Source organism: Pseudophryne corroboree, chromosome 2 (assembly GCF_028390025.1).
Source record: "Pseudophryne corroboree isolate aPseCor3 chromosome 2, aPseCor3.hap2, whole genome shotgun sequence".
In the NCBI taxonomy this organism is placed as follows: Eukaryota; Metazoa; Chordata; class Amphibia; order Anura; family Myobatrachidae; genus Pseudophryne; species Pseudophryne corroboree.
Window position 1 is genome coordinate 611,979,680 of NC_086445.1, and position 23,763 is coordinate 612,003,442.

A 23,763-nucleotide genomic window follows, 5' to 3' on the forward strand; every position below is an offset into this window, starting at 1 on the left:
ACAGTTCATTTGTTTTAGTATTCATTTATGCTAAATGTTGTATAAAACGCCAATACATCTAATAATAATCACTGCTTTCCTTCTATGTTACATCCTGTATGACATTTGCTTTGTTCTCTGCAAATATGTAAGAGCATCACACCACAGTGCTGTGCACCTGTAGGCTTTGCAGGCACACATGACTGGTGCTGAGGCTGGTAGGCTGTTCCCTCCCTCTGCATAGGAAGCAGGTGCAGTAATCTGTAGCACCTCCACTACAGTATGTGTGTGGTGCTGGCTGGTGTGTGGCACACAGAGGAAGTCCATCCCATTCCCTCTTACTCCACTGGAGGAAATAAATATTCTGTTATCAGCATTTCCCGTTGGACTTTGCTTTACGATGTTGTGACATGTTTCCGTGTAATCAGCTTGTGTAACAGCAGCAGTCCGTCCACACACATGAGGGGTCTAGTGTCACTAACGTTACCTGCTGCATCAGGTCCATGGCGAGTGGGATGCACAGACATCATGGGGGGCTTCGGGACAGAGGTGATGATGAGCTGTACACGCTGTAATTATATATACTGTATATAACTGTGTAGTGTCAGGGTATTCTGACAACATTCTGAACATCTCACTGGGTTTTGCACACAGGGCACTTTCTTTCGCCTATTTTACCCCTGCAGCCCATCTCCTGCCCAGCAGCAGAATACTCTCTGGTCTCCGCGTCCTGAGTACATCGCCGGTCTGCTTGCCATCCGCGGGTGGGAGGGCAAGGTCGCCCGGTTTGGAGCCTCAGTGATATTGGGTAATTGTGTTTCTCTCTATTTCATTGTCGTGCAATAAATGCTGCAGTGTAGTTTTGTATTTCATAGCGGAGTTTAGTGACATACAATAAGTACATTCTTATGTTACAATGTGCATAGATCCTCAATGTAGATTAGTTACTGTAGTAAAGCAATCAGACTGTCAGCTAAGAACAACATTTACACCGACAGGTGGCGCTGCAGAGCGCAGACATGCTCCAATTATTACTAACGCCGCAGATAAGTGTAGTGTCAGCTAGAAGGAATCTCGCCTGCTCTGCCCCCTGGATCATCTGATTGATTGATTGATTGATTGATTGATTGATTGATTGATTGATTGATTGATTGATTGATTGATTGATTGATTGATTTTGGAGGGAATTTATTATGAGCTTTCTATGTTGAAAGATGGTAGTAGAAGAGGATAAGGAGGTGTGTGTTGAAAGATGTGTAAAGTAGGGGTATTAGAATTGAAAAGATGGGGTATTACAATGGGTAGTGTGCTTGTGTTACGACACATACAGTAGGTCTGTTGTATCTGTAGAAATGAATGTGACCAAATTAAAAAGATAATGTAAAGTGACCTAAGGGTATATTAATAGTAGAAGAGCTTGTAGTGGGTGAGATAATACATTAGATCAGTGGTTCTCAAACTCGGTCCTCAGGATCCCACACAGCGCATGTTTTGCAGGTAACCCAGCAGGCGCACAGGTGTACTCATTACTCACTGACACATTTTAAAAGGTCCACAGCTGGAGCTAATTATGTCACTTGTGATTCTGTGAGGAGACCTGCAAAACATGCCCTGTGTGGGGTCCTGAGGACCGAGTTTGAGAACCTGTGCATTAGATTGTAGATCTGGACAGGGCTGTACTAACTGAGGGGGAGGGTGCATGTGCCCTGGGCATCGCATTTGAGGGGGAATATGTAGTCTTGAACTACCCGTGTGTGTGGTATGTGTGATATGATGCGTTGGTGTGAGTATATGATGTGTTATTGGCCGGTAGGAAGCAGTAAGGAGTCAGTATGAATAAGACTGCCTACTCCCACGCAAGGCCTCACAAATTACTTCCTTGCCCTGGAAGACAAAAATCCTAGAATGGCCCTGATATGGACAACATCAAGTACATAGGGCCTTATTTGCGATTGCATACTGGCAGATCTGCGCGGACTGGGCAATGCATTTGCATCGCTTTGCAGGGGAGTAGCGCCAAAAATGGGGGCGGATCCGGGCCATTTTCGGGGAGGCCGCGTGCCATCATGCACGGCCACTGCAACAGGTAAGATGCCCGCGCTGCGCCTGCTTTCGCAGCCAGGCTGCACAGGAAGGGGGCATCACTTATTTTGCAGGGACAGCGATGCGATCCCAATTGAATTGCTATCGCATCAGTGGCGGCCATTAGCATGCTGGGCGGCCTTGCCCTGTGCTGAAGGGCCCCCAGCATGTGATCGTCAGCAGTTGCAGTTTTTCTAAATTAGCAAAACTGCAACTGAAGCTGAATAGGGTCCATATACTACAGTAAAGGTGGGTACACACTGGAAGATATATCTGCCGATCAATTGATCGGCAGATATATCTATGGATGGATCGAGCAGTGTGTTGAGCATACACACTGCCCGATCCGTCGGGGACTGACATCATGAACTGGGCGGGCGTGTACACACTGTCAATCACCGCCGGCCGCCGCAGCATGCGCCACAGCGACACAGCTGTCGGTAGATAGATTGGCCGTCGGCTGTGCTGTGGGGCCGACGCGATACGTCTGTGAACAACGGAGTTCACAGACGTATCGGACGTACACACTGGCCAACGGACCCGCGATATATCGGCCGTTCAAGAGAACGGCCGATATATCGGCCAGTGTGTACGGGCCTTTAGTCAATTATATGGACAATAAGAATGCATTCTGGACACAGACCCCATTGAGGAAATCACTCACCATGGTGAAATTAGGTGAATCCTCTCCCAACACTTTGATTTACATTTATTATATACTAGGTGATTCATTGCGTCCTACGGGCGCTCTTCACACCGTCAAAAGGGCTAAGCCCCCTTAACCCTTGCACGCCCTTATGGTGTGCAATATTTGTGTTATATGGCGTATTACGTCCAATCATAATTGTGTGAGTGGTTAAATATTGCACGGACAAAGGGCGTGCAATGGTTAAGGGGTCGTAGCCCCTTTCAATGGCGTGAACAGCGCACGCAGGGCCTGATGAATCATCTAGTAGGTGCTGTGGTTGGGGGAGTGGCGGGTGTGGGGGAGATGCAAATGGGGAGGGGGTCCGGTGGTGCCGCGGGTGGGAGTGTGGCGGTTGCAGGGGTGCCGTGGGTGGGGCAGGGGCTGGTGCAGTGGTGCCACGAGTGGGGGAGGGGCGGTTTGCGTGGGTGCCTCGGGTGGGGGTCTGGAGGGGTGCCGTGGGTGGGGCAGGGGCTGGTGCGGTGGAGCCACTGCGGGTGGGGCAGGTGCGGTGGTGCTGCGGGTAGGGGAGGGGCAGGTGGGGAAGGGGGTCCAGAGCCAGCGCAGGTTGTGGAGGGGGGGGGGTGGTAGTGCCGTGGATGGGGCCCGGAGGTACTGCGAGTGGGGGAGGGGCGGGTAATGCTTCTCCTCTTGTCCTCCCTTTGTCAATGGCTCTCCCGGAGACTCGCACAGCAACCAAGCAGCCTGTCACTATTGTTAGTGCCGGTGTCCCAACGCGCCGTATTACAAGGAAGAAGATGCACTCAATAAACTACAGCTCCAAGCGGCGCTAACGGCTGCTGGGAGCTGTAGTTTATTTAGTGCGTCTACTTCCCTGTAATGTGACACGTTGGGACACCGGCGCTAACAATAGTGACTGGCTGGCAGAACTGACTGACTCGCTGAATCAATGTAAAAGGTGAGAGTGCTGTGCAGTGTCAGTGACACTGCACACCCACTGCACTGCACAGCACTGTCACCTTTTACATTGATCCAGCGTCCCAGACATTACCATCCGCTTTATCACCCACTCTATCCGTTACATTAGCCATCTTGGGGCTTCCAGGCCGGCAGCCCAGGTGCTGTGTTGCAGAGTCAGGGCCTCTGGGGATCTGGGCGCGGCTGTGACGGGGAGGCACTTCTGTGACATAATGCGCAGAGAAGGCTTCGGGGCTCAGGGAGTATGCGGCGCAGGGAGGGTTATGAAAGCCTTCCGCTGCGCCGCTTTCATACACATCTATGCCGGTGGCCGCAGCATCTTTTGTTCCACCTGCGCCGCGGCTAGGGAGTGGGGATTGTTGATGCCGGAAGGGCAGCAGGACATAGGACGCTGAAGTAAAAGTTTCCCCTTCCCCTATCTACAGCGCAGAGACTTGCTGCAGATGCAGTGGCATACCCTCCAGCTGTACCTTTTTGGCAAGTACAGTACCTTTTTTTTATGGTCTGTACCAATTTCTGGCTCTCCAAACTTCCATTGAAAGTATAGGAAAAGCGGCGTGGCCACGACGCTTTACCTGTGGCCACGCCCCCTTCTCGAATTTGTAACGATTTTTATGTGTAAATTGTTGGAGGGTATGTTGCTGCAGATGCAGTGGGCCTATTTTGGGGCGTGGAGCTGGAGCTGCAGCTCCATCAGCCCCATTGTTAATCCCAGCTCTGGGCACACACAGCAGCCAAAGGGCAGAGCCTCCCATTGGATGTAACCTGTGTGGGAGGGCGTTTCTCGCCCAATCAGCTGTGGACTGGGTGTGATAGACCTGCTGCTAACCCAATGAGAGCTCCTAGCTACGCCCAGCGTTATATATACAGTCACTCAGGGCTATTATATAGGAGATTTACTTCACTATTGGCCACCAACACTGGGTTGGAGTTTTCTATCGCCACAGTAGTAAACAAGTAGATAGGCCATCCTGTAAGTGCTAGCGGAACTCATTTTAGTTCTCAGTGTTTTTTCATCACTAGTGCATCACAGTGCTGTAGAATCTCAAGAAAAGTTCACTATTAAACACATAAAATGTGTGAAAAAATCCATTATTTAACATTTTATAAATCACTTTTCTAAAAAATACTGTATAGATTTGAAGTTAGTCTGAATTATGTAATTGCAGTAACGCTGTAGTATTTGAAATAAGCACCACTTTAATATGAATATATTATTGTTGATAGGTTCCCCCCAAATTTCTGTAACCTGGAATGGAAACTTTATATCTGGTAATTCCCGAAGGCCGCTTGTCATCTACTCTCATGGACTTGGGTCTTGCAGGTGAGCAGAGAACCATAACCAGGGCTGCAACTAGGGGGGCTAAGGGGGTATGTGACCTGGGCACTGGATTTGAGGGGGTGCTGACTCGCCCCCCACCTTTGAGAAGGCACAGGCTGTCCTCATCTCACCCACAGGATGTTACACACCGGCCTGTGCATTCTACCCGCCTTCCAGCATGTGCTTTCCACCCGGCATCCAGCCTGTGCGTTCCACCCGGCTCCTGGCATGTGCATTCCACCCGGCTTCTGGCCTGTGTGCTCCACCTGACTGCAGCGCTGCACAAATGTGTGGTCCCCACGTACCTTCTCTCTGATCTCCGCCTTCTGCTCCCAGGCAGATCGCTGATTAGGAGACTGCTAATTAGAAGACTTTGCTGTGTCTGATGCCAACAGGTACTGATCCCTATATCCAGGAGTTAAAGTGATCCGGAACAGGGCGGAACTGCATTCCGTCAGTTCCATTTGGATTCTCCGTCTCACCTAACCCGATGTTAGCCCGGTGCCGCACGGAGATACCGGGCGCCCGCTGAAGTTGTGTTACCAGTAGGCGCCGGCTCCCTCCCCACAGCAGCAGCCGGTGGCAGGAGCTCACTGCTGAGCTCCAGCATCCCGGCTCAGTCAATGTGCGGCTGTGCGCTATGGGAAAGAAGCCATGACGTCGATCCCATAGTTCTGAGGAGCGGGCGCCAGTCGGAGGGCAGCGGTCCGGAAACAGGAGTGGGCTTGGTAAATATTGTGTTTTTTTTGTGTGTGTGTGTGTGTGTGTGTGTGTGTGTGTGTGTGTGTGTGTGTGTGTGCAAGCGGCTTCAACAGGGGGCATAACTACTGGTGGCATAACTACAGGGGCATAACTACAAGGCATAACTACCGGGGGCTAAACTACCAGGGGCTAAACTACCGGGGGCATAACTACAGGGGCATAACTACAAGGCATAACTACCGGGGGCTAAACTACCAGGGGCTAAACTACCGGGGGCATAACTACAGGGGCATAACTACTGTACGCATAACTACTGGGGGCACCACTTCAAGCATTGCCTATATCACCTGAGAACTGTGCTTATTATCCCCTCCATCACCCCTGTGCCCACTGTTATCCCCACACCCTTGTGTCCCGTTATCCTCTCCCATTCTACCCCTGTGTTCCCCGTTATCCACTCCCCTCCCTTGCCACCCCTGTACCCCTTATCAAACCCTCAACTGCTCGAGCAGACTGCCGCACAATGCCTTTCTTACAGCCACACGGTCAGTGACAGTATGACACACACACAAACAGGGGGCTTACTAGCCGACGCTTCTACCGCCTGTCATAGCAAAGACCCCGCTGCTGGCCTGGACCCGGGGGATGGAGAGAAACGATAATGGCAGTGGAGAGTGCCACACTGTGCAGCCTCTGTCACAAGCCCCCCCCCCCACATCATTCTATTTAAAGATGTAAAAATCTTTTTTATTATCTTTTTTAGGTTTTTGTTATACAGGACCCTATGTTCCCGTGGGGTTTTTATGTATATTAAGTGGCATATCTGCAGATATGTAATTATATGTGTGTTCACGTAGGTTATGGTGTAATGAAGTGTTAGCTCTTAGACCGAGGTTGCCAGAATAAGGTTCTGGTTTGGCATCTTTGCTCGTATTTTGTACATTGGGGGTCATTCTGAACCGATCGATCGCTGCCGTTCATCGCAGCGCAGTGATCAGGTCAGAAGTGCGCATGCGAGACAGCCGACGGCTGTCATTGCCTAGTGATCGCCTCTGCCTGTCGGTCGCTGGGCGGGAGGGGGTGGCACGACGGCGTATGGACGCCGTTTTGTGAGCGTGGTCCTGCCAATGCAGGCGTGGCTGGACCGTGCATGGAGCGGGCCGCAGCGGCTGCGTGATGTCACACGCAGCCGCTGCGACCCGGGCAGCGACGAGTAATTCCCAGCCAGCCGCAGGAGCTGCGCTGGCCGGGAGTTACTCTTCAAGTACAAAAGCATCTGTACTTGTGCGGGGGGGCGGCCTGACATGCGGGGCGGACTAGCCCTGTGCTGGGCGTCTCCCCCCCATGTCAGTGTAAGTGATCGTAGCTGTGTTCAATTTAGCACAGCTACGATCAGGTCGGAATGACCCCCATAGTTCTCACTCCTGTGCCGGAGGTGTAGATACAAAGGGGGGCACGCCAAATTACTGCCTTGTCCCGGGTGACGAAAAATCTAGTTTCAGCCCTGACATGACTAATGAATTACCTGAAGATATAAGCACAGCAGTACTTAACTTTTTTTTTATAACACATTTTTATTGACAGGTTAATAATAAGGTTGTCTTCAGGTTGCCGACTGTCGGGATCCCAGCGCACAATGGTGGTCATTCCGAGTTGTTCGCTCGGTAATTTTCTTCGCATTGCAGCGATTTTTCGCTAACTGCGCATGCGCAATGTTCGCACTGCGACTGCGCCAAGTAAATTTGCTATGCAGTTAGGTATTTTACTCACGGCATTACGAGGTTTTTTCTTCGTTCTGGTGATCGTAATGTGATTGACAGGAAGTGGGTGTTTCTGGGCGGAAACTGGCCGTTTTATGGGAGTGTGTGAAAAAACGCTAGAGTAAGTCTCGAGCTACTCAGAAACTGCACAGAGAAGTCTTTTCGCAATTTTGAGAACCTTTCGTTCGCAATTTTGATAAGCTAAGATTCACTCCCAGTAGGCGGCGGCTTAGCATGTGCAAAGCTGCTAAAAGCAGCTTGCGAGCGAACAACTCGGAATGAGGGCCAAGTTTGTTAGCAATTGGGCAAAACCATGTGCACTGCAGGGGGGGCAGATATAACATGTGCAGAGAGAGTTAGATTAGGGTGGGTTATTTTGTTTCTGTGCAGGGTAAATACTGGCTGCTTTATTTTTACACTGCAATTTAGATTTCAGTTTGAAAACACCCCACCCAAATCTAACTCTCTCTGCACATGTTATATCTGCCCCTCCTGCAGTGCACATGGTTTTGCCCAACTGCTAACAAAATTGTTACTGCGATCAACTTAGAATTAGGCCCAGTATACCGGCGCCGGAATCCCGACAGCCGGCATACTGACAGATTTTCTCCCTCGTGGAGGTCCACGACCCCCCTGGAGGAAGAATAAATAGCCTGGCGCGCGTAGCGCGCCACCGTGCCCGCAGCGTGGCGAGCCCACAAGGGGCTCATTTGCGCTCGCCACGCTGTCGGTATGCCGGCGGTCGGGCTTCCGGCGCCGGTATGCTGGTCGCCGGGAGCCCGGCTGCTGGCATACCATACTACACCCAATAATAATAACAAACAGTGCACATTACTGGATGCAGCCAGTGTATGCCACTATACTACAGACATAAGAAAAGAAAGAGCACCACAACAGACAATAAATAGAATGTATGTACCAGTGCCGTAACTAGACATTTTAGCGCTATGTGCAAAAAACAGCATCGGTGCCCTCCCCCACATATACAAAACAGTGCCAGTGCATGCTGTAAAATTTAGGGGCGTAGATTCATGGGGATGGGGCATGGCCACAAAAGAATACCAGTTCATATTACGCTTCACAGAAGTCTCCTTTATTCGATGCCAATTATGCCATGATAGAGCCCCTTATACATATGATGCCAGGTAGAGCCCCTACACCTCATTCCTCCTTATTCCGCTCCTCCCACAGGTCTAGTGTCAATGAAGAGATGAGAGAGAGATGACGGCGAGAGATGAGAGAGTGTGTGTATCACCACCAGAGGCAAAATAGACAGTGGTGCCCCCTCCCCGATGGTCCCGGCTTGTGCATGTGCCAACGTCTGCTGGCCCTTGTACAGTAGCACAGCTGAGGGAACAAAGAAGGATGTAATGTGATCGCAATGTGATCACATGACTTCTCAGTAATTGCTGGGACGGACTCTACCAGCATTTTATTTGCCAGATTTGAAGTAATTTTTTTTTTAAATGAATTTATAGCATCAGTCTCTCATGCCCCTATATATTCCACACATGCCATATTTTTGGCATCAGAGCTCTTCTCACCTTAAATAATCTAGCAAGGGGCAGTGCAGTGTGTATAGTATTACTGTAATGTATAATAATAACACACACACACACACACACGTATATTCATCATTGTTCTCCCCTTCCCGCATCCACATCCTACACTGTGCTCTCCTTTACCCATTGTGCTCCCGTTTCCCTATCCACATGCCTCACTCTGTGCTCCCCTTTCTCATTCCACATACCTCACTTTGTGCTTCCCATTCCACATTCCTCACTTTGTGCTTCCCATTCCACATGCCTCACTTTGTGCTTCCCATTCCCATTCCACATGCCTCACTTTGTGCTCCTCTTCTCATACCACATGCCTCACTCTGTGCCTCACTTCCCCATTTCACATGCCTCACTCTGTGCCTCACTTCCCCATTCCACATACCTCACTCTGTCTCACTTCCCCATTCCACATTCTCACTATGTGCCTCACTTCCCCATTCCACATTCCTCACTCTGTGCCTCACTTCCCCATTCCACATGCCTCACTCAGTGCCTCACTTCCCCATTCCACATACCTTACTCTGTGTCTCACTTCCACATTCCACATGCTCACTCTGTGCCTCACTCCCCCATTCCACATGCCTCACTCTGTGCCTCACTTCCCCATTCCACATGCCTCACTCTGTGCCTCACTTCCCCATTCCACATGTCTCACTCTGTGACTCACTTCCCCATTGCACATGGCTCACTCTGTGCCTCACTTCCCCATTCCACATGTCTCACTCTGTACCTCATTTCCCCATTCCACATGGCTCACTCTGTGCCTCACTTCCCCATTCCACATGCCTCACTCTGTGCCTCACTTCCCAATTCCACATGCCTCACTCTGTGCCTCACTTCCCCATTCCACATGCCTCACTCTGTGCCTCTTCCCCGTTCCTCATGCCTCACTCTGTGCCTCACTTCCCCATTCCACATGTCTCAGTCTGTGCCACACTTCCCCATTGCACATGCCTCACTCTGTACCTCACTTCCCCATTGCACATGCCTCACTCTGTGCCTCACTTCTCCATTCCACATGTCTCACTCTGTGCCTCACTTTCCCATTCCACATGCCACACTCTGTGCCTCACTTACCCATTCCACATGTCTCACTCTGCTCTTTTTCCCCATCAAACTCTCCCACACTGCTCTTAATCCTAACTTATCAGAGAAAGCCCCTCTCTCAGGTACTCTTGACTTACCCCCACCAGCCAGAAAGGTGGCTGGCTCCTATACCCGGCAATCCTAAAGTACTGTACAACACATCAGAGTGACACAGAGTTGAGGGGGCGGCCGTGCAGATGGTGCGCCCACAGTGCATATGCGCTGTGGGCAAGGCACCAATGGCACACACCTAGTTACGGCCCTGGTATAGACATACAATGAAGCAGACCAAAATCTCAACAAATGAAAGAAAAACAATACAAGATATAGTAAAATTAAATCAGAAGGGAGGGCCATTGCTTAACACTTCCAAATTGTACCAAGAGGTCAATGAGAAACATTTTCTAAGGGCATTCCTAAGGACCAGGGATAGGGTTTTAACATATGGCAACCAGGTATCAAAAAATTTGCAGTCAGCTTTTCTTTTTAAGTAGAAGTCTCGGTACAATCCATTAAGAAAAAGTAGGAGATCCTAGGGTGTAACAGAGTTAAAGAAATGGCATCAGGAGAAATCCATTGTGAGAGGATGGTCTTTTTTGCTGCTGCAGCCAATTTTATCAGCAATTTACAGTTACCATAGGTTAAAGCAACTATATCATCTGGAGGGTAAATACCCCAAAATGCCCAATGGGGGTCATTCAGACCTGATCGCTCGCTAGGGGTTTTTTTCACTGCTGCGAGCAGATAGTCGCCGCCCATAGGGGAGTGTATTTTTGCTTTGCAAGTGTGCGATCGCATGTGCAGCCGGCCAGTACAAAAAAAGTTTTGTATAGTTTCTGAGTAACCCAGAACTCACTCAGCCGCTGCGATCACTTCAGCCTGTCCGGGGCCGGAATTGACGTCAGACACTCGCCCTGCAAACGCTTGGACACGCCTGCGTTTTTCCAAACACTCCCAGAAAACGGTCAGTTGACACCCACAAACACCTTCTCCCGGTCAATCTCCTTGCGATCGGCTGTGCGAAATGATTCTTCGTACAATCCATCGCCCAGCAATGATCCGCTTTGTACCCGTACGATGCGCCTGCGCATTGCGGTGCATATGGATGCGCAGTTTGACCTGATCGCAGTGCAGCGAAAAATTCTAGCGTCCGATAAGGTCTGAATGACCCCCAATGTTTAATAACTTTAAAGTTAACACATAAGGTATGATTAATATAATCTTGAAGGGATATCCAGAAAGTTTGCACTAATGGATAAGCCCATAAGCAATAAACAAGGGGCCTAATTCAGACCTGATCGCTCGCTAGGGTTTTTTTGCACTGCTGCAAGCAGATAGTCACCGCCCATAGGGGAGTGTATTTTCGCTTTGCAAGTGTGCGAACGCATGTGCAGCTGGGCGGTACAAAAAAATATTTATGCAGTTTCTGAGTTGTTCAGAACTTGCTCAGCCGCTGCGATCACTTCAGCCTGTCCAGTCCTGGAACTGACGTCAGACACCCACCCTGCAAACGCTTTGACACACCTGCGGTTTTCCCAGAAAATGGTCAGTTGACACCCACAAACGCCTTTTTCCTGTCAATCTCCTTGCGATCGGCTGTGCGAATGGATTCTTTGTTAAACCCATCACACAGCAACGATCCGCTTTGTAGCCGTGCGACTCGCCTGCACATTGCGGTGCATATGTATGCGCAGTTCTGACCTGATCACAGCGCAGCGAACAAATCTAGCAGGCGATCAGGTCTGAATGACCCCCAATGTCAGCGTCAGGTGACTCACACTTGTAACAAGTAGTAGAAAAGCTATCTCCAATTAGGAACTTTAGTTTAGGGGTGAGATAGGATCTGTGTAAAAAAAATTTGGTGCATTTCAGTGTATGAAATTGAAACTAAGCATTTATTCAAATGGAGATATGCACGTAAAATCTGTTCCACTGTAAGATCAGGGAAGTCTATACGCCACTTCAGCAGACCCACTGTACCTGAATCCTCAGCAAGCTGTTAATGACATTGCGTATAAATATCAGAAGTTGCGAGCGGAGTCCCTAGTCTAGTACGTAACATGTTATCTAGCACACAGCGTTTATCTACATCCCTAAGATTATGTGTTATCGCTTGTACATAGCTGACTGCCTGTAGATATGCAAACAATGGTATTGGGGGCGAAGGGAATTTTGATTGCAAAACTGTGTGGGAGACTGGAGTGTATAGGGGGGTACACACGCAGAGATCCGTTCTTAAAATCTAAGCAATCTTGACTAGATTGCGTAAATGTTAAGCACGGAACTCGCGTGTGTATGCCCCACAGCGATAGCTTTCGCCGGTGATAGATTGGCCTGCAGGCACAATCTAGCACCGGCGAACATTTCACCCTCTGGGTGAAATGAGCGTCCCGCCCCCTGTCCACCCCCCTTGCTCAGCACACATCGTGCTGTGCTGAGCGGTCGCTCAGCACACATCACTGGGAAAATAAAGAACGTGTGTACTGGCCTTAAGAGTTAGGAGGAAGACCTTGAGCTACACAATGCAATCCACCAATATGCCACAGATTAAATATCGGAGGCGTTTTACTGGGAGGAAAACCTGGGTTCCCCCAAAGTGGAGCAAAAAGTGAGATAAACTTAGACATTTTCAAACACTGGCGTGCAAATCTCCAGGCCATACATGCGGAATTTAACAAAAGATTGGATTTTACAGAATCTGGCAATAACTGGGAAGTAGTATGTAATAAAGACATTAAATTCCAACCCGGTATGAAGTCCTGTTCTAAATGAGCATTAGTGAAAACGTCAGTGCCATTGAGCCAGTCTATCGCAATCCTATAATAAGCTGCTACTGCATAAGTTTTAAGGCATGGCAGATTAACCACTCCCAGTTCCCCTTTTTGCTGCATCTTATACAGAGACACTAGGCCGTTTACCAGCCCAAATACATTTTGGCAATTCCTTGTTAAGTTTAGAGATATCCTTCTTAGACGGTATGATAGGTATCATTTGTATAACATATAAGAGTCTCAGAAAGCAAATCATCTTATAAAGGTGATATCGACCATAATAAGACAATGGCAAGTAGGCCCTTTTTGACAACTCCAAGAATGTTTTGGAGAACAAGGGATCCAGATTCAAACGATACAGTTGAGAGGGGTGAGGGGGCATTTTAATGCCCAGATATGTGATACCATCAGACTTAAAGGGAAATTGAGTACCCCAGCCTAATTTAGCTTACGGAAAGAAAGCCAAGGCTTTCGTCTTATTCTAATTAATTTTAAATCCCGCTAACCTCTCAAAGGAATCAAAAATCAAAAGCAAGAGGATTGCCTCTTTTAGATTTGCCAAATACAATAATAAATCATCTGAAAATGCCAAGAACTTGATTTCTGAGCGTGCCATATGAACACCCTGCCACTTTGGTTCCTTTAAAAAGTGTCTAAGGAGTGGATCTACGGCAACAGTAAGCAGCAACGGGGAAAGTGGCAGCCTTGCCTCGTTCCCCGAGACAGCCGAAAGTAGCGTGTATTAAAATTGTTAATGGTTAAAAAGGCCATGGGCGAACAGTATAAAGTATCAAATACATAAATAAATTCTGATCCAAAGCCTTGTAAATAAAACAAGTTAGTTAAATGCAACCATGATACTCGGTCAAATGCTTTGTCAGCATCACAACTAACTACTATGGTATGTTTATTGCTAAATTGGTGAGTTTTTAACATGACCGAAAGGAGAGTTCTAACATTAATTATCGAATGCTGGTTTTTAAGGAAACCAGTTTGTGCTGGGTGTAATAGGGCAGGCAAGAACAATTGCAGGAGAGACGCTAAGAGTTTAGTAAAAAATGTTAAATCTTGGTTGAGAAGAGAGAGAGGTCTATATGAGGAAACTAAGGTAGGGTCTTTATTCTGTTTAGGTAGCACTATCACCCTAGCCGTGTCAAAGTCCAGAGGGGCCATATGTCCCGAGAGTATAGAATTATACAACCGAACAAGATGTGACGTGAGAAGGGGTGATAATAACTTATAATAAGAGGCAGTGAGCCCGTCAGGGCCAGGGGTCTTACCAGAGGGCAATGACTTAATAAGTGCAGTTATTTCCAATTCGGTAAAGGAGGAGGTTAAATATTCCCTTTCAGTTTAAGACAATGGTGGTCATACCGAGTTGTTCGCGCGCTGCCGATTTTCGCAGTGCAGCGATTAAGTGAAAAAACTGCAAAAATGCACATGCGCATGGTATGCAGCGCACATGCGCTAAGTACTTTCACACAAAACTTTGTAGATTAACACAAGTTCGAGCGACGTTTTTTCATCGCTCGAGTGATCGTAGTGTGATTGACAGGAAGTGGGTGTTTCTGGGCGGAAACTGGCCGTTTTCAGGGAGTGTGCTAAAAAAAACGCAGGAGTGCCATGTAAAAACGCAGGAGTGGCTGGAGAAACGGGGGAGTGGCTGGCCGAACGCAGGGCGTGTTTGTGACGTCAAACAAGGAACTAAACGGACTAAGGTGATTGCAGTCTAGGAGATCGTAATGTGATTGACAGGAAGTGGGTGTTTCTGGGCGGAAACTGGCCGTTTTATGGGAGTGTGTGAAAAAACGCTACCGTTTCTGGGAAAAACGCGGGAGTGGCTGGAGAAATGGAGGAGTGTCTGAGCGAACGCTGGGTGTGTTTGTGACGTCAAACCAGGAACGACAAGCACTGAACTGATCGCACTGGAAGAGTAAGTCTCGAGCTACTCAGAAACTGCACAGAGAAGTCTTTTCGCAATTTTGAGAACCTTTCGTTCGCAATTTTGATAAGCTAAGATTCACTCCCAGTAGGCGGCGGCTTAGCGTGTGCAATGCTGCTAAAAGCAGCTTGCGAGCGAACAACTCGGAATGAGGGCCAATGTTGGTAAGCCAGCCTGTTTTAAAAATTCCATATTTTCAGTGGAAAAATCAGGAGGGGACTGATATAGGGATTCAAAATAAGACAAAAAGACATCCGCTATACGATTAGGATTAGTAGTAACAACATTAGTACCATCATTAATAGAAGTAATATATCTATGGCCCAGAGAGGTCTTAACTAAATTACCCAATAATTTGCCAGGAGAGTTGCCCCAATGAAAAAATCTATTTTTTTTAAATTGGAGAGAAACTTGAGCCCTTTAATTTTCAATGGCATCATAAGCCGCTTTGGCATCTTTATACAAGGATCTATTCAGCTCAGTAGGGTCCACCAACAGCTTAGAGTGAGAGCAGTGACTACACTAGCTGCTTGGAGGAGTCTTTGTTGTAATTTATTTTTCTGAGCAGCTGTATAAGCAATCACATGGCCTCCCAAAACTGGTTTAGACGCCTGCCAAAACAGATTGATTTCCTCACTATGACCCGCGTTATCGGTAGTGTAATTTTGAAAAAACTGAGACAAATATTTTTTTGGAAATCTTCACAGGATGCTAAGTAATCGGGGAAACGCCAATTAAAGGAGGTTAATGTAGGAGTGTTAAGAGTTAGTTGCAATTTTATGGGGGCATGATATGATAACAAAATATCCGCAATAGAAGTATGGACAACTCTATGGAGCAAAATATCCGCTGTTAACCAATAATCCAACCTTGAAAAGGAATTATGGGGATGGGAGAAAAAGGAATATTCTCTGGACACGGGATGCAAGCATCTCCAGGGGTCCACTAACTGAAGAAAATCAATGAGTAAGAAAAGTGTTTTTGGTGTAACACGGACCCCACCCAACTGTCTAGGACCACTGGATACATCCAGTGAAGCATCAAATACCACATTTAGATCACAACCCAATATCAATGAACCCTCCGTCCATGTTTGTAATTGATCAAAAATCTCAGAAAAAATACTGTGTTCAGGCGGGGCATATAGACATGCTAACGTGAAAGGATCATTCTCAGTGATCACCTTTAGAAATAGAAATCTCCCTTCCGGGTCCACCCATTCTGCAGTTATCATATAATGGAGAGATTTACTGAAGAGAATGAGCACCCCACGGTTTTTAGATGTATAAGAGACGCTACGGCATTCTTGTATCCAAACATCCCTTAACGTGTTAGGGTCAGAATCTCGCCAGTGTGACTCCTGTAAAAAAGCAATATCAAGGCAGAACTTTTTAAGGAGGCCCAATACTTTTTTTCTCTTGATGGGCGTGTTTAGCCCTTCCACATTCCACGATAATAGTGTAAGGGCAGTTTTTGTGGAAGTGGTCTGCTGACAGGAGGACAGTGGAGCAGGGATCATCCTATACCTGTCCAAGGACACATAATCAAAAGAGATTCTAGTCTACACATCTCAGGCAAGAGACTATCAAGTATAATACAATGCCTTGCTAAAGTATTCACCCTCCTTGGCTTTTTACATATTTTGTTACATTACAACCTGTAATTTAAAAAAAAATTAAATCCAAATTTTATGTGATGAGTATGCACAAAATAGTCTAAGTTGGTGAAGTGAAATGAGAAAAATTTATATTAAAAATTATTTTTATAAATAAAATTTTTAAAATTGGCATGTGCATATGTATTCACTCCCTTTGCTATGAAGCCCTTCAAAAGTTATGGTGCAACCAATTACCTTCAGAAGTCACATAATTAGTGGAATGAAGTCAACCTGTGTGCAATCTAAGTGTCACATGATCTGTCAGTATAAACACACCTTTTCTGAAAAGCCCCAGAGGCTGCAACACCACTAAGCAAGAGGCATCACACAATGAAGACCAAGCAGCTCTCCAAACAAGTCAAAGACAAAGTTGTTGAGAAGTACAAGTCAGGGTTGGGTTTTAAAAAAATATCCAAATCTTTGATGATCCCCCGGGGCACCATCAAATCCATCATCTTCAAATGGAAAGAACATGGTACCACAACAAACCTGCCAAAAGAGGGCTGGCCACCAAAACTCACAGACCGGACAAGGAGGGCATTAATCAGAGAGGCAGCACAGAGACCAAAGGTAACCCTGAAGGAGCTGCAGAGTTCCACAGCAGAGACTGGTGTATCTGTGCATGTGACCACAATGAGCCGTACATTCCATAGAGCTGGGTTTTTTGAGTTTGCCAAAAGGCATGTGGACGACTCCCAAAATGTATGGAGGAAGGTGCTCTGGTCAAATGAGACTAATATTGAACTTTTCGTCCACCAAGGAAAACGCTATGTTTGGCACAAACCCAATACATCCCATCCCCCCAAGAACACCATCCCCACAGTGAAACATGGTGGTGGCAGCATCATGATGTGGGGATGTTTTTCAGCAGCAGGGACTGGGAAACTGTTTCGAGTCAAGGGAAAGATGGATGGTGCTAAATACAGGGATATTCTTGAGCAAAACCTGTTTCAGTCTGCATGTGATATGAGAATGGGACAGAGGTTCACCTTCCAGCAGGACAATGACCTGAAGCATACTGCTAAAGCAACGCTCGAGTGGTTTAAGGGGAAACATTTAAATGTGTTGTATTGGCCTAGTCAAAGCCCAGATCTCAATCTAATTGAGAATCTGTGGTCAGACTTGAAGATTGCTGTTCACAAGCTGAAACCATCCAATATGAAGGAGGTGGAACAGTTTTGCCTTCAGGAATGGGCAAAAACCCCAGTGGCAAGATGTGGCAAGCTCATAGAGACTTATCCAAACTAGCGACTTGCAGCTGTAATTGCCGCAAAAGGTGGCCCTACAAAGTACTGACTTTAGGGGGGTGAATAGTTATGCAAGCTGAAGTTTTCTATTATTTTGTCCTATTTTTTGTTTGCTTCACAATAAAAAAAAAACATCTTCAAAGTTGTAGGCATGTTCTGTGAATGAAATGATGCAAACCTTCAAACAATCCGTTTTAATTCCAGGTTGTGAGGCAACAAAACATGAAAAATGCAAAGGGGGACTTTAGCATGGCACTGTATGTAGCATAAGCACATCTGTCATGGTAAATACGTACCTCACATATAATGGAAACCAAATAATCAAATAAAAGAGCAATAACCTGTCAAGTTTTAAACATTTCATCTTTACCCAAATGGATGACCAATCTGGTCGCCTCAATATGAATATGTAACTAAAAAGAGGAAAGAGAACAAAAAGAAAAGAGAAAGGAAAGTAACAAACAATCAGGGCCACACATCCAGTATGTAGCCAGATTAGGTAAACATTAACTGTTTGGGAGGATAGCCACTCCCCCAAAAAACAGAAAGTATTTGTAAATGCGAATTGTAAAGAACAAGGGACATAATAACAAAGATATCAACAATGGCCCTCATTCCGAGTTGATCGCTAAGTTTTTCGGTCGCACAACATATTCGCAAAGTTGCGTTAATGTAGTAAATTTGCGAACCTCCGCCCTCAACGTATTTTAGCAAATTCGCACGCAGTATTACACAAAGTGGGCGTACGCCAAATGACATCGCAGTAATGCGAAACCATCGCAGCATTGCGAAACCATCGCAATAACACATATTTAATCGTAAAAATACTAAGTTTGAGTAGATTTACACATTTTACCGTAAAATTGCACACTTTTAAGGTAAAACGCACCAAAAAGTTTTTTTGGGCTATTAAGTGAAATTACACCTTTCCTTTTAAAGTCCACAAGCCCTTTTCAATTACGAACCCAATTAGTGTAATGATTGATAATGTTCCTAAACAATTAAGTCTGTAAAAAAAACCAGATTAACACTTTGTTGCCATAATTGCCCATCAACATGTAAAAGTGTAAAATAGTTTTTTTTTTTTTTTCACTTTTTTTCACTTTTTTATTTTTTAAAAAGGTGTTGTTTGTGAATGAAGGTTTTTACATGTTTCTTAACACAATAATCTCCTGTATTTTTTTGCATTAATAAACACAACACCCGGTTAACTTTAATCAACTTTTTTATTTTTTTTTGGTTATTATTTTTTTTATTTTTAAAACAAATAATCAAAATCAAGCAAATTTTTGCAATTGGTCAACACAAGTCATTATTCCTTGCAGGTGTAGGCGCATGGTGTAAAGAATCCCGGATAAACTTGTAGGATCTCCAACTGCAACATCTGAAATTAAGATGCAACACAAACATTAATAACTTAATTACATTAATTATTATCCAAGCAAGGCGCAAAGCACACTTAAATGCTGGCATGTCCAAACTGCTGGACTCCAGCTGTTGTGAAACTACATATACCAGCATGCCTTTACACAGTTTTGTGGTCAGGGAATGGCAAAGCTGTGTCAGGGCATGCTGGGATGTGTAGTTTCTCAACAGTTGGAGTGCCGCAGTTTGGACAGGCCTGCTTTAATGGCAAAGTTACTACATCCTGCCTGTTTTATGGTACAATCATTAGCAGAACACACAAGCCTGCTCAGCCTTTTTATCAGATTTTAAAGTGTTCCAGACCATGTGTTAAATTTACTACTATGTGAGTTATATTTAAGATGGAACGTTGCCCATAGCAATCAAGCAAAAATATGATTATTATATTGTAGAAGTGGATCCCAATTTTTAAAGTATAATCTTATTGGTTGCTATGTCCGACATCCCATGTTAAAGATAACTACCATCTTCGTCAATGTTACACCATGTTGGCATTCATTCCCATTTGTTGTTTTATTTGTATTTTATTTTTAGGGGGTTGGTCCTGCATCATCACACTGCATATCCACATCTTCAGAAGGCCAACATATCATAGCATTCCCACACTCCCTGAAAGCTGCCCTTACTAAATAAGTGCAAACAGGTTTGAGTAGAACAATTAGTAATTTTGAGAATGTAACTTTCACACAAAAAAACAGTGTGTCATTAGGCTGCATAACAAAGTGAAGCATGTGATTTGTAAGTGTAAATATTCAGACTACACAGGCCCAAGTGTAAAAGGCAAACAACATACTAAACTCCACTCAGGTCTAACTGTTTACCAGAAAAACTAACACATATAAACCCTGTTCTCCTGGCAACCCTGGCTACCTAATGAGTGTCAACCTAGAGTGGACACACAAAACATTGCACACATACACACTGTACATATAATGACACTCACAAATATGTCAAGGCAACATGTACACCATGATGAAATTTTCAAATATTTGTCCAGGGTCCAAGAATTCTAACAGTACAACACTGCATGTTTTGACATTGTAAGTGTAAGTGGGTAATCATTTTTTTCATTATAAAACAAAACTTACTTTCCACGGCAACCTCAAGACTCCCGGACCGGTCTGCAGGGGCTTCCTCTGCCCATTCACTGGGTGGGGATGTTGGCTGGATGGGGGAAGGTGGCTGGATGGGGGAAGGAGGAGGGATTGGGGAAGGAGGAGGGATTGGGGAAGGAGGAGGGATTGGGGCAGGAGGCTGGATGGGGGAAGGAGGCTGGATTTGGTTGCCAATTTCAGAGGGGGGGTCTGATTGAGAGGGCGAGGGGGGCGGAGAGAAAGTTAAGGCAATAGAGGGTGTGGGGGGTTCAGATTGGGATGTAGAATTAGAAGGAGAAGGGGTATGGGAAGGAGGAGAAGGGGTCCCAGAAAGAGATGGAGAGGTGTGGTGAGAAGGGGAATGGAAAGTGGAGTGGGCCAGGGAAGCTGATGGGGCCTGGGAAGCTGAGGTGGACTGGGAAGATGAGGTGGACTGGGAAGCTGAGGGGGACTGTGAAGGGGAGGGGGAGTGAGAAGGGGAGGGGGAGTGAGAAGGGGAGGGGGAGTGAGAAGGGGAGGGGGAGTGTGAAGGTGAGGGGGAGTGGGAAGGGGAAGGGGGTGGTGAGTTTTGCCGTTGTTGTTGTCCTAGAATGATAATTGTGTACAAATTTTGTAAACATGAGAAATTACTTAGTAATCAATTTCTTTTCTCAATGTTCTGTTCAATGTTAAATGTTTTTTTTTTTGTAATAGCAAAGCAAACATGTTAAGATCCTCTTCATGTTGGCCACAGCAAACAAAATGAGTCCAAATTTTTACTTTGAAGCTCATTCCTTCATCTAGTCAATTGAGTCATAGTGATTGGTCTAGGCAACATCACCAGATTACTATTCCAGGAACCTTATTATATAGCCAGCACTGATCAAGTTTTTTGGTTCTTTTTCCTGCCTGCTTCTTATTTTTTTGAAACATGCACTTGTTTGGTGTTACTTTGCTACAGTCAGTACTGTTTTCCCTAACCACACACAGTGTCATAATTTCCAAAAAAGGACACAGCAGGTTGCAATTAGCCTACCATTTACTGTAAAATGATTGAAATTCCAAGGGGATTACAGCAGGAATTTCGTTTGCAATTGGCCAAAAGCATGTGCACTGCAGGGGTGGCAGATATAACATGTGCAGAGAGAGTTAGATTTTGTTGGTTTGAGTAATTATGGGCAGGGTAAATACATGCTGCTTTATTTTAACAATGCAAATTTATATGCAGATTTAACATACCCCACCCAAAAATTACTCTCTCTGCACATGTGACATATGCTTCCCCTGCAGTGCACATTGTATTGAACAATTGAACCATAAATTCCGGAAGCCCTAAACTTGGAAAAAAACACAGTAGCACAATTTTGAACCAAAACATTATGTAAGGTAACTTACTTCGTGTATGCAGAGCCCGAATTTGCTGGCGGATCTCCGCCAACAAATCTGGAGTCCTCCTACGGAGATCACTCCACCTCCTTTCTAGCTGGATGATTGTCCGCCTGCTGCGGACGCGAGTCCGCAGCAGGCGGCGGACCACCGCGTAGGCCTCGCGCTTCACCCGATTGGGGATGAAGCGCCCAACGCGGCCTACGCGGCGGTCCATCACCGCAACCAGCACGCGGAGCTCCCGCCTGGTGAACGGTGCTGCACGCATCATGGCAATGGCGTTTTCCTTATTTGGGCATATATTTATAGTGTCTGTTAGCATGTGATTGGTCAAAAATCTATGTTGTCATTTCTAATAACTTTATTGCTCTAAGCAATGCTGTGAAGAGCAGAGTGTTATTTGGCACGAGCGGAAATTCGCATTAGCAGAAGCGAAAATGTTTTGAACACAAATTTAAGAAAACAAAACACACACAGAGACACAGACTTTAGATAAAATTACTATACATATCTGTGTACTCACCACAGTTCGTGTGATCATTCAGCTGGACAGTCACAAAGTGTGAAACATTGAGTATCATTTGTTTGTGTGTTTGGTTACAGAATCAGGATTTGAGGATATAAAATAAATAAGGACACTATTTATTAACATTACAGTATTTAAATTTCTAAAAAAACATTGTAAGCTTAACGTGTTTTTGGTTTTTGATAAAAAAAACAATTACCCATTCCAACACAACAAAAGCCTTACCCAATCACTTTACAAGATCATACAAAATGCAATCATGGTTTAAAAAACATAAGCATACTGTGTTGTATTATTTCTGCAAATATAAAATATAAAAACACTATACCTGAAATATTCTGCAACAATTCTTGCCCTCACTTGGCTCCCCCTCCGTGTCACACTCCCCCCACCGAAGCGTGGACCAACCCCTGGCTCCTCATCAGGCAATTCCTCTGCCTGAGGAAGCTCTACACTACTCCTTACCGCGATATTATGTAGTATTGCGCACAGGACCACTATTTTACTTGCCATCTCCGGCGAATACATGATGTCGCCACCAGTGCGGTGGAGCACACGAAACCGCCCTTTAAGGACACCAATTGTGCGCTCCACCAGCTGCCTAGTGGCAGTAAGCGCGGAGTTAAATGCCATCTGTGGTCCTGGCCTGGGATTACGGTAAGGAGTCATGAGCCAGGGGGTGCAAGGATATCCACGGTCTCCTGTTGGTAGATAATCCAATATTTCAAAATAGTATATTTGTCAAGTTATTTTTGTTTGTTTCAAAAATTAAAGCAAAGACTCACCCAATAACCACATGTCTGCTCGTTGACTTGATCTTAATCTCTGCCATATCCCTGATTGTCTAATGACATATGCATCATGGGAACTTCCAGTAAACTTTGCATTCAGGGAAAGGATCTGGAGGGATGGCCCACAAACAACCATTACATTCAGAGAATGAAACAGTTTCCTGTTTCTAAAAATTTCTTCATTATGTCTTGGTGGCTGAATAGCAACATGTGTGCCATCCACAACCCCAATAACATGTGGGAAGCGACTACCACCTTCCGCAAATTGCCGCTTCACCACATCTAGGGCACCAACATCCAAAGGCATATCAATGAACTGCTTCACCCGCTTTAGGAAAGCCTGGCAGACACGCCGCAGGACCTTACTGAACTGGCCCTGCGACATGCCAACCAGGTCTCCCACAACATGCTGATATGAGGCTGTAGCCAAAAAATGTAACACTGCAAGGAATTGTGTCAATGGTGGTATTGCTGTAGGATACCGAATTTCAGACTCCAGATCACTCTCTATTATGGAGAGAGTGTCTAGGATTAGATGTGGTGGCAGCCGGTATCTACGCACCACCACATCATCTGGCATCCCAAAAAGTAGGACACGGGTTCGGAAAATTGGTGGCCTAGCACGCCTCCGTTGCCTTGGTTGATGAGGAGCCGGCTGTGGTTGTGGGGCTTGCGGTTGGGGTGGGAGTGCTGGCGTGGGTTGGGGAGGTAGGGCTTCTGCTGCAATATATATTGACATCACACACTTTTTCAAAAAAAAAAAAAAAACAAAGATGAAGAATACAAAACTAAAGTTTGACAAATATACTACAATAAAATGGTTTGACAAATG

At 45.9% G+C, this 23,763-nt stretch overlaps 2 protein-coding genes across 2 annotated transcripts in view; one reads left to right on the forward strand and one right to left on the reverse strand.

Annotated features, from left to right (window-relative positions):
- The first annotated feature begins 352 nt into the window (after positions 1 to 352).
- Positions 353 to 23,763, forward strand: part of LOC135039826 (platelet-activating factor acetylhydrolase 2, cytoplasmic-like) — a 142,342-nt gene continuing 118,931 nt past the window's right edge. The window contains exons 1-3 of the mRNA XM_063954761.1: positions 353 to 528; positions 634 to 787; positions 4,913 to 5,009. Coding sequence (XP_063810831.1) covers positions 439 to 528; positions 634 to 787; positions 4,913 to 5,009 — 341 coding nt within the window. The 5' untranslated portion in view covers positions 353 to 438. The remainder of the gene's footprint in view (positions 529 to 633; positions 788 to 4,912; positions 5,010 to 23,763) is intronic.
- LOC135039840 (putative nuclease HARBI1) lies at positions 20,202 to 23,670 on the reverse strand. The gene is made up of 4 exons (XM_063954765.1): positions 22,926 to 23,670; positions 22,469 to 22,841; positions 22,138 to 22,159; positions 20,202 to 20,834 (listed from the first exon to the last, which is right to left on the reverse strand). The coding sequence occupies exons 1-3, from the start codon at positions 23,668 to 23,670 to the stop codon at positions 22,156 to 22,158; spliced, it is 1,122 nt and encodes a 373-aa protein (XP_063810835.1). The 3' UTR covers positions 20,202 to 20,834; positions 22,138 to 22,155.

What these genes read in the sequence shown, in the direction of transcription:
- LOC135039840 (XM_063954765.1), bottom strand. Translation starts at nt 23,670, where the DNA reads ATGTCAATATATATTGCAGCAGAAGCCCTACCTCCCCAACCCACGCCA. An exon ending in AGCAGACATGTGGTTATTGG is followed by an intron (nt 22,842 to 22,925) that starts GTGAGTCTTTGC and finishes ATCTACCAACAG; the next exon opens with GAGACCGTGGATATCCTTGC.